Source organism: Chionomys nivalis, chromosome 8, assembly GCF_950005125.1.
Source record: "Chionomys nivalis chromosome 8, mChiNiv1.1, whole genome shotgun sequence".
Lineage (NCBI taxonomy): Eukaryota > Metazoa > Chordata > Mammalia > Rodentia > Cricetidae > Chionomys > Chionomys nivalis.
The window spans coordinates 84,518,675-84,532,218 of record NC_080093.1 but is presented as its reverse complement, the minus strand read 5'-3'; the positions used below and the strand labels follow the sequence as shown (position 1 = coordinate 84,532,218).

Below are 13,544 nucleotides of genomic sequence, written 5' to 3'. Positions count from 1 at the left end.
TGGAGTGGTAGCTAAGAGCTTGTGTCTGATCCATAACCATAAGGCAGAGAGGAGAGAAAGAGAGACCCCAGTGACACATCTCCTACAAGGCCACACCTCCTAATCCTTCCCAAACAGTTCCATCAACCAGAGACCAGGTATTCAAATATATGAACCTATGAGAGCCATTCTCATACAAACCACCACAGCTAGTCCTGGCTTGGGTAGGCAATGTTCTAATGGTCTAAGAGACAACAATCAGAACAAGCTCTGCTGTTTGGGTTCCAAACACTGATCTTCTGCTGTAGTGGGAGCTGTGGGCCGCGTTCCTGCCACCCAGCTCCCGGCCTGCTGGCTAGCTTATTCCCAAAATAACAACACACAAACTGTATTCTTTTAAACACTGGTTGGCCCATTAGCTCTAGCCCTTACTGGCTAATTCTCATACCCCGATCAACCCATCTCTAATAATCTGTGTAGCACCAGTCTTACCAGGAAAGATTCAGCATGTCTGACCTGGCGGCTTGCCTTCATCATATCTGCCCTGGGGAGCAGCTGCATTGGCATCTAAGCTCACTTCCTCTTCATCCCAGCATTCTGTTCTGTTTACTCCACCCACCTATGTTCTAACCTATGAGGGCCAAGCAGTTTCTTTATTAATTAACCAATGACCTTCCTCCATCATTTCCCCTTTTTCTGTTTAAACAAAAAAAAAGGGAAAACTTTCACTTTAACATAGCAAAATTACATATAACAAAACAGTTATCAAGCAAGAATTACAGTTACAATATTTACATCTATTTTATCTTTTATCATAACAAAGGAAAACAGCTATAACTATCTATTCTTCAGCTCCATCAAAGACTCCAGAAGGATATAATATTACCTACGTAAATGAGAAGTAAGCAACTTACAAAACTCTAGAAATCACAGAGACATCTCGCTGCCTGGACAGTCACCCAAAGTTCCTCTGTACCATTGGGGCATCCATCTTTGGCCTACAGGTCCATAGTATCCAAAGACATTTCCATGAAGCAGGAAATTTCAAAGGCAGTTCAGTCACTATCTGCTGTGTCCTGCAGAATGTCTCGCAGACTCCTTTATGAATCAGGAACCCCAAAAGATCATCTCACCTTTAGGCAAGTTCAGCAGTCCTCTCTCTGTGGGTTCTCTGTGTCCAGTTCATGCAACAGTCCAGGCAAGAGCAGTTTCTTGCCCAAATGGCTATCAAACTCCTTAAGTAGCCTCTTCGATGCCCATCTTCCTCTTGAAGTAGATTGGTGCTCCAGGAGCAGATATGTCTCATTGTCATGAAAAACCCTAAGTTATTAGAACATTTAAAATGCCATATTCTATAATCTTTGAAAGATATGAGGAATGCCTATTCAACTAAAATATATATACATATATCTAGAAAATCTAACTAACATGACTACAAACTTGACTATTATTAATGATTATCCATTAACAACCTATATACATTACATTTTTACATGAACCACACAATCACAATACCTTAATCAATATCAGAAATACATATACATGTAACAAAATTGACCTTAAATTTAAATCACTAAAGCAAAATCCATATCAATGCAAATTATTCATATCTATATCATATCCCCCTTTAAATGTAAAAGAACATTTATAAACAATATTTGGGAACATGGACACAGTTTTTTCTCTCCAAACTGCTTCCTGCTGTATGTGGGCGCTGTTATTTAGGTCTTTCATGGTATAACCTGTGTGCTAGATTTATCTCAGTCAGCAGTCGAGTGAAGTAATTTTTTGAAGGTGTTCACAGCAACCCTTCAGGAGGGCATGGTCTATCATACCATATTGGAATAGAAACAATCCAAAGAGTCTCATCCTCTGTGAAAACAAAAGAAAAAACTCTTTTCCAAAGTATCATATCCTTAGATCCAAATTCTGAAGTCAAGGTATTTTCAAAACATCTATGTTGGATTAGTTCAGCAGCATTTATAAACAAATATCTTTTAGCATCTGTTGCTCTTTCCTCAGCATTCAAACAATTCAAAGAGAGCATAATAGCATACAGTGTCAAAATTCTCTGTGTATTTTCCATTTTTGTGCGCTTTATTTTAACCTCTATTTCATTTATTTTTACTTTTATTTTGGGGACAGGTTCTCTGTATATCTTTGTCCTGGAATAACTCTGTAGACCAGGTTGTCCTTGAACTCTCAGAGATCCTTCTGTCTCTGCCTCCCTGGCATTGGAATTAAAGGTGTGTGCTACGACACCTTGAAGTCACAGAGTTCAGGGGTCAATCTACCTCTGCCTCCCAAGTGTTGGGATTAAAGGTGTGTACTACCACACCCAACTACTTTCTTTCTTCCTTTTTTTACTTTTAAGAACTTTAACTTTTAGCCTGCATATATTTTTAACATACTGTAAATCATTTAAACGTTTTCTTCAACTTTGAATCTTCCTTTTACTGAATATCTCTCTTTTTGTGACCACATGAGTCTTTAATTTACCAAGCAATATTGGTAGGACTAAAGCCGTGGCTTTGACGACTAGATCCAGCCTATTCCTTAGCTTTCCAGCCTCATGGCAGAGGTACTGGCTGTAGCCATGTTTATTGCCATAAGTCTATGGCGTTTCAAGGTCCCTGCCAGCAAGCAAGCTGCAACAGTATGTTCACAGACAACACTCAAGTCCTCTCTCTGTAATCGGCCCTCCTGCCTCAAACCGTCAGAGTTTGCCCTGGCCGGAAGGCCCAGAAAGCTGGCATTTGAAGCAACACAGGTTTTTTCCTGCTACTGCTGAAAACAAACAAGCATTCAGTCAGCTTTTATCAACACCATTTAAGTGTTTCATGGCAGGACCTCTTAAGAGCTGCAGGGTTTTGCAGCTAAAGCTGAGTCAGGAAGCCTCTCTTAGATGAGAGAGCTTGCTTGCCTCTGGCAAGCAGAGTAGAACCGAGAAATTGCTGCTACCAAGAAGCCATGCTGTACTCTATTCTTTCCCAAGCTTTCTCAGGCTTTCTGTGAATATAATTGTCCACACGTTGGGAGCCATTTTGTAGAAGGAGCTGCAGGCCGCATTCCTGCCACCCAGCTCCCGGCCGCCTGGCTAGCTTATTCCCCAAAATAACAACATACAAACTGTATTCTTTTAAACACTGGTTGGCCCATTAGCTCTAGCCCTTACTGGCTAATTCTCATATCCCAATCAACCCATCTCTAATAATCTGTGTAACACCAGTCTTACCAGGAAAGATTCAGCATGTCTGACCTGGCGGCTTGCTTCATCACATCTGCCCTGGGGAGCAGCTGCATTGGCATCTAAGCTCACTTCCTCTTCCTCCCAGCATTCTGTTCTGTTTACTCCACCCACCTATGTTCTAACCTATGAGGGCCAAGCAGTTTCTTTATTGATTAACCAATGACCTTCCTCCATCATTCTGCACCAAGAACCTAGCTTGCAGAAGAGGAAGCTTGGAGGTGCACCTTGCTGGGCACAAAGTAAAACCTTGCCCAGCAGGCCATCACCTCACTCCAGGGAGAGCTTTGACTTTCCAGATCTAGGCTACATCTGTCACCTTGAAATCCTAGTCTTCAACCCCCTCATCTTCTTTTCAGAGACTCCTCCAAACCAAGGCTTTGGAGAAGCATTCATTGCTGCTTACTTCTCTTTGCTCCCTGCCTGGGTGGAGCCTTGTGATGGTTACCACCTTGATGAGGTTTAGAATCACTATGGAAACAAATCTCTGGGCATGCTTGCGAGCAATTATCTATATTAGGCTGATGTAGGAAGACCCACCCTAAGTGTGGGCAGCACCATTCCATGGGCTGGGGTCCCAGACAGAATAAAACAGGGACGAAAGCTGAGCATCAGCACTCATCTCTCTCCGCTTCTGACTGTGGGCACTACATGGCCAGCTGACAGTGACCACCCTTGCAAAGTGCCCTAAAGGGAAGGTGATTGATGTGCTAAGATCAGCCTTCCGTGGAGTATTTGGCCACGGTCATAGGTAGTTCTTTTCCACCACCTAACACAGGCAGTACTTTGGTCCACAGTGTTGGTAGTCAGGAACTAGAGGATCCACAGAAGTAACTGGCTTGCCTCAGACTCACACAGGACAGAGATGGGCATGCCCAAGTTTACAAGTTCAAAGATGATGAGAATGTGCACACACACAGGCTTGTGAGTATACCATAGTTCACAAGGGGCAGACACACGTACATCATGTATACCAGAGAGGTGCAGGCACTTGTGTGCACAGCTGTAGATGGCGGGGAAGCACACAGAAGCTAGTAGGTGGAGCTGGAGTTTTAATCTGCATGACTCCAGAGTCCATACACTTGCCTGGTATGAAGCCTATCCCATTGGAGGAAGGCCTGGCATCAGAGAAGGTAAGCAGACTTACTGGTACTGCCCATACTAGAAAGGCTAACCTAGGTGTCTTAGTTAGGGTAACTCTTGATAATGACAAACAACTTGGGAAGGGAAGGGTTATTTCAGCTTAGAGTTTGCCATACATCACTGAGGGAAGTCAGGACAGAAACTCAAATAAGGCAGGAACCTGGAGGCAAGAACTGATGGAGAGGCCATGGAGGAACGCTGCTTACTGGCTTGCTCCTCAAGGCTTGCTCAGCCTGCTTTCTTATTGCACCCAGGACCACCAGCCCAGGAGTGGCCCCATCTACAATGAAGTGGGCCCTTCCCAGTTCGGTCGCTAATCAAGAAAATGTCGTACAAACTTGGTACAGCCAGATCCCTGAAGCCATTTTCCCATTTGAGGTTCCCTCTCTCAGATGACTCTAGCTTGTGTCAAGTTGACAACGAACTAGCTGGAACACTCTGCAAATGCACAGGGGTACTGAGGCTCACACCCGCATTTGCACACTGGTCCCATGACCGCTCTGCTGCTCTTAATTAAGATTGAAGTTCATGTAGATTTTAATTGCCCAGCATGAGAAAGCGGCAGCAACTCCTTGCTGACTCTTGCACTCTCTCTGCAGGTGCTCATCGACTGGATCAATGATGTGCTGGTGGGCGAAAGAATCATTGTGAAGGACCTGGCTGAGGATCTCTACGATGGCCAAGTCCTGCAGAAACTCTTCGGTAGGAGAGGGCAGGCTTGGGGATGACAGCCTGCTCTTAGCTGAGGCTGTAGTTCCAGGTCACAGGGACTCACCTGAGAGGGGGTTGGAGTTGGTAGAGTGGGACAATGGAAGCACGGGGGTTTTAGCTGCCCTGTAGGGGTACTGCTTTATATGATGGAATTGTGGGAGGAGTCCCAATGACCACATAGATCTGTTCCCTGGCCTTCTGGTTTATCAGCTGGGTTAATGAGAAACCCCCACTGCAGAGATGCAAAGCACACCTCACCCTCCAGGAAACTGATCTCATGGCCTCACTAAGTAGATTAACACATGAGTGAGTGACCCCTTGTGTTTTTAGGCTTCTGTGGCTGATGGGTATATGGGTGTATATGTGTGTGTATGTACTCACCTGGCAGGAAGGTACTGTGATAGCAGAGACCTGTGGTGTGTGATCCTTTGTGGTTTATATGCGTGTCTGCACTCCTCTGTGATCTATGGGAGTGTTCATGTATGCACCTCTTGTTGTCTACAGACACATAGGAATGCTTGTGTTCTTCTGTGATCTATGTAAATGTATGTGTCCCTTTGTGTATCTATGGAGCTGTGTGTGTGTCTCTATGATCTATAGGCCTGTATATGTTCCTGTCATCTATAGAAACCTGTATGAATGTCTGTTGTCTGTGGACATACATGTGTGTACTTGTGATCTATGGGCCTATGTGTTTTCCTGCGTCCCTCTCTGATCTGAGTGCTACTAAATATATGTGCTGTCACACACACATGCTTACACATACATACTCATATGCTGTTCCTGTGTGCCTTCCCAACTGTTCATATGGAAATCTAAGGCCAAGGAGAAGGAAAGGAGAATTCTGGGTGTTCTTAGTAGGGAATGAATGAAGTGAGCTTCCCTTCTCATCTTTTTTGTCACTTGGCCCACAGTGGCCCAAGATTCTAATGTCAGTATGTAACTGCCTTTAAGGCCCTCTGCCTGGGTATACTTTGGACTGAATATACCCTTCTAGAGAAGTACCCTCTCCTTGCCAGCCACCCCCCATGCATAGTGTTCCCGAGACCCCCTTCTTGCTCAGAGACGTCTCCTGAGTCCATCTGACTTTCCATTTTTACTTTCCCCCTTTGCACTTGTCTCGCTGTTGAAAAGCTTCTGAGCTCGCATCTGCTCTTCCCACCCCACCTCCGTCGGTCCATCACCTGCTAGCTGCGACACCTGGTTAAGTCACAAGTTCTGTCCACCCTGACTGAAGACCCCCAGGGCCCTTCCCTGCAGATCACCATGCAGACCACTTAGCACGGTTATCAGTACTTCAGGTCATCTCCCACCCCCACACACACACACACTGTCTGCAGCCTCTCTTCCAGGCACTCTTCACAGATGGCGTGTAAAGTTCACATGGTGGGAGAAGTAAGTGACTGTCCTCACCCCTGGTTTTTCTATTTGTATTTCCGCTATGGTACATTATTTCATGTGCCATGTGTTCAGCCCAACATTCACTCTTGCATCTGCCTCCAGGGCCCTTCTTCCTCCACCTTCGGCCAGAAACACAATTATTGCTCAACCTTCTGGACTCAGCTGTCTTTCTTTTACACACTATGCATTATGATCATATGTAGAAGACAGGGCTATGAATTCTTCTGTGCTCATCCCCCAACCCATAATATGTGTCTAAGGGGAAAATGTATGTGTGTTCAAACTTATGTAATGCGAAAATATTCCAAAATCTGGTGAAAGTTTGTTGAGTGCTGATCCAACTGGACATTGCACATATGGTGTGCATGCTGAGCTGCAGTTGAAGCTGGTGCACTAGAACTAGTGTGTCAAACTACCTTCAGCTCAGGCATGCTAGCACATGCCAAGAATCCCAGCACTAAGGAGGCTCAGGCAGAAGGATTTTTGTAAATTTAAGGCCAGCCTCAGCTGCATGAGTTTATGTCCAGTCAGGCCTACCTAGCAATACTATCTACAATAATAAGTACCTTTGGGCTTTGTATCGATACTGTAAATGTATATGAGCCATTAAAGAATTTTGTGTTTAAGACTTAAGTCGCTCCAGGCGGTGGTAGCACATGCCTTTAATCCCAGCACTCGGGAGGCAGGGGCAGGCGGATCTCTGTGAGTTCGAGGCCAGCCTGGTCTACAAGAGCTAGTTCCAGGACAGGCTCCAAAAGCAACAGAGAAATCCTGTCTCAAAAAACCAAAAAAAAAAAAAGGGCTGGAGCGATGGCTCAGAGGTTAAGAGCATTGCCTGCTCTTCCAAAAGTCCTGAGTTCAATTCCCAGCAACCACATGGTGGCTCACAACCATCTATAATGGGGTCTGGTGCCCTCTTCTGGCCTGTAGGCATACACACAGACAGAATATTGTATATATAATAAATAAATAAATAAATAAATAAATAAATAAATAAATAAATAAATATTAAAAAAAAAAAAGACTTAAGTCTCATCCCTAAGATGTCTTACTATATGCGTGGCAGCATCCCAAAATTTGTAGAAGAATATATATTACCTTCTTTCCCAAGAATTTAGGGTAAGGAATATTTAGCTTGTATAAATATGTGTCTGTGTACATGCACATACACATATATGTGTTTCTACATGTCTTATGTGCTGGTTGTAACTGTGTATGTAAGCACAGATGACTCTTAAAATCAAGAAGTAGGTCCTATTTCTTTTTTCCAGGTTTCTCTGGCCCTGTCCGGCTGCCGCAAACATCACCTAGCTCTTAATCAATGTATATTAGATAAATGAATGAATGGCTAATATAAAATCTAGTAATTTCTTGGAAGCTAAACGGATTTGGTACTCAAACATCAATATTAATGAGTATTAATATTTAAAGGTTGTAAATGCTAGCAGAATACAAAATGGAAAGGCTTTGGCACATGTAATCATGGAAAAGATGTGACCCTCACTGAGCATGTCCCCTGTGGCTGCAGCTGTTGACCCCTCCAGCAAGATTTCTATCAGGCTTAGAAGCTATTGAAATGTCTTATGCTAGGCTCTCCGAGCAAAGATGGACCATGGCCACAGTCATCTTGCCTCCAGGGTAGGGTTATAAAAGAACCTGCCATCACATCTGTGTGGCTTGTGTATGAGTGAGTAGGTCGGACAGCTTGAGATGTCCACCTTCATGTCACAAAGGTGAGTCACACAGAAACCATGCTCTGTGTGTGACCTTCGGCTTAGTCCTCTTCCAAACCCACAGGTAGGACGTCCAGGTGGGGAGAGCCAGTGTGAGGCATATGATGTCGATAGAGCCCCTGGGATAGACCAGTTTAGATACAGGTTCGAATGACTCCTGTGACCTTGAGCTCCCCTCTAGCTAGTCTTCTATCTTCCCTCTTCCCCTGCCTCTGTACCAGTGTAGCCACTGCTTTCCGCCCCATAGTGCAGCAGCCACTTCCCCGTCTTCCCATCAGTTTTCCCTGCTGACATCATCAGCATGGATTCAGACTTCAGCTTCTGGCATTTGACTGAGCATTATGTTCCTTCCTCCAGCATGTGGCCTCTGCGTCGTCATGTTCTCCCGGTGGTTCTCTCCTGTCACTGACCCCTGCTGCTGTCTTCTCCTGAGGGTCTGCTTCTTCCAGTCAGGGTTGGAGTTTCTTGGTGTGATGGTTGCTTTTCTGATTGATGCGGCCAAATAGCTGATGAGCAGTAGCTTGAAGCAAGAAGAGTTTATACTGACTGGTTCACAGTTGGCGAGGACACAGCCCGGCATGGCAGGGAAGACATGGAGCCGAGAGCAGGAGGCAGCTGATAAGTTACATAACACAGTCAGGAAGCAGAGAGACTCATCGTCCATCTTGGCTTTTCTTTCTTCCCACTTCCTAGGCACTTTTACCCATTCCTGAAGTTTCAGCCACTACCATAATGGCTCACATGTTACTCTAGAACAGCAATGTCTTCAAAACTGCCAAGCTCATCTTTAACTGTCTTCCAGGGTTCTCCACCAGGATGTTCCTCAGCCACCTTGCTGCCAGCCTATCCCAAACAGGCTTCTTTCCTTGTTCCTCCCCTCCAAAGTCATTTCATTTGCACTCCAACGAATGGGCTCACTGTGCACAGCTAGGTGCTCAAATGAACATGGGTCACATGGGTGGCTCATGTGACTCCATCCACACAAATCCTGGCAACTATATTCCCATCTACTATGTATCAAATCCATCCCATCTCTCACCCAGCTTCCAAAGCCCTCATAAAAGAGCTTAGCTCAGTCTGGTATTGAGTAAGGTTGGCTCTCGCCATTATGCTGCCGCCACCTTAGCTTAGAACTTCTCATTTCTCTTAGCTTTTTTTGGTTTCATCTTTTTCTCTTGTCCACTTGTTTCTTGCCTCAGTAGCATACTGGAGATATTCCAGATCTTTCTATTTTTCACTAATCCGCTCAACACTTAAACGAACCCATAGGACATTTGTCACTTTCTTTCTAAACATTGTGACTTTGAACTAATTTTAGGCTCTGAGTTACAAAGGTTGCACAAGGCATTCCCACGTGCTCACCTAAGTTCCTGCTGGATTCACAGCTGACCCAGCCATCACTCCAATACCAACATTAAAAGAATAACTTTCAAATGCTATTGAACCAAATTACGGCATTCCTTTCAACACACTACTTTCTTGCTTAAAATTTTTTTAGACTTATTTATTTTTCATTTTATGTATGAGTGCTTTGCCTTTGTGTATGAATGAATGCCACATGCATACCTGGTGCCTGGGGATGCCCGAAGAGGGCACTGGATCCCTTGAGCTGAAGTTAGGATAGTTGTGAGCCACCATATAGGTCTGGGAACTGAACCCAGATCCTCTGCACAAGCAACAAGTGCTCTTAACTGCTGAGCCACCGCTTCAGCCCCCAGTGATGTGCTGCTTTTTAACATGATGCTCAGTTTCAGCATCACAGCTTCAACACTGCTCTAGCTGCCAAGTCTCCTTGTTCTTGAGTCCACAGTGGTTTCCCATCTTTCCTTGTCTTTCACGGGGCTGTGCTTCCAAAGAATACTGATAGGTGGACCCTTAGGTGGCCCCTAGTGCAGGTGACCGCTAGTGCAGGTGACCCCTAGTACAGGTGGCCAGTACAGGCCACTCCCCAAGTGCAGATGTAGTACAGGTGACCACTAGTGAGGGTGGCCCCAGTGCAGTTGAACCCTAGTGCAGATGACTCGTCGTGCAAGTGACCCATAGTGTCAGTGACCCCTAGTGCAGGTGAACCCAAGTACACTGCAAGCACAGTCCGTGGAAACTGACTTCATCCACTGAAAGGACAAAGATGATCAGATTTAAGAACAAAACAAAATATTACAAGCAAACAAAATTCCCGGGCACCGTAGGATATTGTAATACCAGCATTTGGGGTGGGGGGTAAAATCAGGAAGATCAAGAGTTCAAGGTCATCTTCAGCTACATAGTAAGTTCAAGGTCCTCCTGGGTTCCTAAGACCTTGTCTCAAAATGACCACCTCAACAAAAGGAAGTTACTGATTTCTGTCTACAGTAGAATTCAGTTTCTAAGTAAATGAAGACACAAAAGTTGAAAGAAAAAGCATGGAAATGATGGTATATCAGACACAAATTAAAAGAGTATGGAGGTATTTATTTCATGTCACACAAAGCAACCTTTAAGGAAACAGCATTTCTAGAATCACTATATATTGATGAGCAATTAAAATAACTAAAAATTGAACTCTTAAACTTATGCATATTCATCACAAAAAATTAAAAATGATAGTCATTATTCCAAGAGACACAACTTTAATACTGGCATCCAGAATCTTGCAACAAGAGAGTCTTGAGTCCACTGCCACCCTGGGCTACAGAGTGAGACCTTGTCTTCAAAAAGATTAGGATGTCAGGTGTCCTAGGTAGGCTTTCTATTGCTACGAAGAGACACCATGACCATAGCAACTCTCTAAAAGAAAACATTTAATCAGAGCTGGCTTACAGTTTCAGAGGTTTAGTTCATTATCATGATGGCCGGACATGGTGGCCTGCAGGCAGACATGGTGCTGAAGAGGTAGCTGATCTTGATCTGCAGGCAGCAGAAGCTACTGACATAGCTTAAACACATGAGACCTCGAAGCCTGCCTCCACACTGACACACTTTCTCCAACAAAGCCACACCCCATTACAGTGCCACTCCTAATGGGCTAAGCATTCATACATGAGTCTGTGGGGACCATATCTATTCAGACCACCATAATGGGCATGACAGCACATGCCTTTAATCTCAGGCCAGCATTTGGGAGGCAGAGGCAGGCAGATCTCTGCGTTCAAGGCTAGCATGGTTTATAGAGACAGTTCCAAATTAGCTCAGGACTACAAAGAAATCATGTTAAAAAAAAAAAAAAAGAGGAGACAAAAAACTTAATAAATCCTCCATACTACAGGTAGATTTTCTAAAAAAAGAAAACTCAGTAACATATTCAGAGGGCTGGAGAGATGTCTTATCAGTTAAGAGCACTTGCTGCTGCAGAAGACCTGAGTTCACTTCCCAGAGTGTCACACATATTCGCCAACTCACAACTGCCGGTAACTCCAACGTCAGGGGATCCAGTGCTTTCTTCTGAGCAGGCACACACATGCATGTGCACATACATGCACATACACACACAAATAATAAAAACATTCAAAAAAGTTTAAAGGGCTGGGGATATGCAGCTCAATGGAAGAATGCTTGCATGCATGCACAAGACCTTGGGTTCAATCCATAGTACTGCCAAACACACACACACACACGTGCACACACACACACATGCGCACACACACACACATGCACACGTGCACACACAGCACATAAAATAAGATAGTACAGTTTACTACCTTTGTTCTTTTTAACAGTAAGTGGAACTCTGCAAAATTTGGTTGTGTCCATAAAGCAAGTAATTTTCTATCCAATTAATTTTTAAATTTAATGGATGTTTGAAGACAAAAGTAGTTTTGAGTAGTTGGCTAGCTGGGGAATCAGTAATACTGGAAAGGGGGTTTTACAGGCTCTGATTCTTTGAGGATGTGATGAGTGTTGCAACTGTGTGAGTTAAAGCATAAGGACCATTCCATTGCTCTGGGAATTGAGTTTACTCTGCCCTGTCTTCACACTTCCTGAGTTCGTTGAATGCCTTTCCATTGTTGTATAAAGCCCATCTCTGCAATGACATCTTAGTACTCTAACTAAAAGCAAGGAAATGGTCACAAAGTAATATACCTGAAAACAAATTCCAAACCATGTCCTATTTATTCCAAAATCATATCAATACTTCTAAAAATTAACCAATTATGGGCAATTTGCAGGAGTATGGAAATATGTGAGAAATGGCGTTCCAAGCAAATAATACTTCACCAATAGATTTGTAAAGATCCAGCTAATATTACCCTAAGAACAGAAGAAAATACTGTAGAAATCATTGAATGGGGAGGTAGCTCTGCTGGTAAAGCCCTGGCTGCACGAGCATGAGGACCTGATTTCGGATCCCAGCACCCACGTGAAAAGCCAGCTATGGCAGCATGTGTATGTCATCAGACCTGGGGAGTGGAGGCGGGAGGGTCCTGTGGGGCTCACTGGCAGCCTAGACAAATCAGTGAGCTCTAGATTTATCGAGAGACCCTGTTTCAAAAACCGATGAAGTGCAATTGAGGAAGATACCTCTAGCTTACACACACACATGTTCACACGCATACACACACACCATAGAAGGAAGGGAAGGAGGAAAGAGAAGGAAGATCTTACTGAGGTAAAGTAATGAAGGAAGTAACGAGGGGATTTGGAAGGACGACCAGATACAAGAACAAGTCATGCGAGACAGGGACTTTTATTCTTGTCAGAAACCATCAGTTTCCTGGACACACAGAATGTTTGTTGCAAACAGAGAAAACGGGATGGGCCCTGGTTAGATACCTACCAAGGATGGTCAAGTGCGCAGTAAGGTCTATGTGGTACGTAGGAATTTTTCCAAAAGAATGACTTGGACCTAGGAAGATACTCAGGATAGAAGTCTGTGCAGGAAAAGGTGTGTTTTTCTGCATGTTTGTATATATACACCATAATCTCGTTTTTAAATTTTATTTAGATTTTTTTAAATTTGTATGTGTGAGTATGTGCGTGAACACACACACTCCTGCTGACAATGGGTAAGAGTCTCTTCTCTCCAACCTTCACATGGGTTCCGGGGACCGAACTCGCGTCATCGGGCTTCCCTTGTCAGGTGGCAAGTGCCTTTACCCACTGAGCCACCTTGCCAGCCTTCAGGGATATAGTTCCTGTTTCCCACCTATTGCTTTCAAAACAAGGTCAAAGCCAGGTATGATGGCACACGCCTTTAAACCCAGCACATGGGAGGCAGAGGCAGGCCACTTTCAGTGATCTTAAGGCAAGCCTGGTCTATTTAGTGAGTGCTAGGTCAGCCAGAGCTACGCAGTGTGAAACCCTGTCTTGGGAAATAAAGAGAGAAAAGAGAAGATACTCAGAAATGGAAATGC

The 13,544-nt window shown here is 44.2% G+C and overlaps 1 protein-coding gene across 1 annotated transcript in view; it reads left to right on the top strand.

Moving 5' to 3' along the window:
- Parva (parvin alpha) overlaps nt 1–13,544 on the top strand; it is a 158,492-nt gene that overhangs the window by 110,333 nt on the left and 34,615 nt on the right. Inside the window, exon 4 of the mRNA XM_057778948.1 lies at nt 4,969–5,071. Coding sequence (XP_057634931.1) covers nt 4,969–5,071 — 103 coding nt within the window. The remainder of the gene's footprint in view (nt 1–4,968; nt 5,072–13,544) is intronic.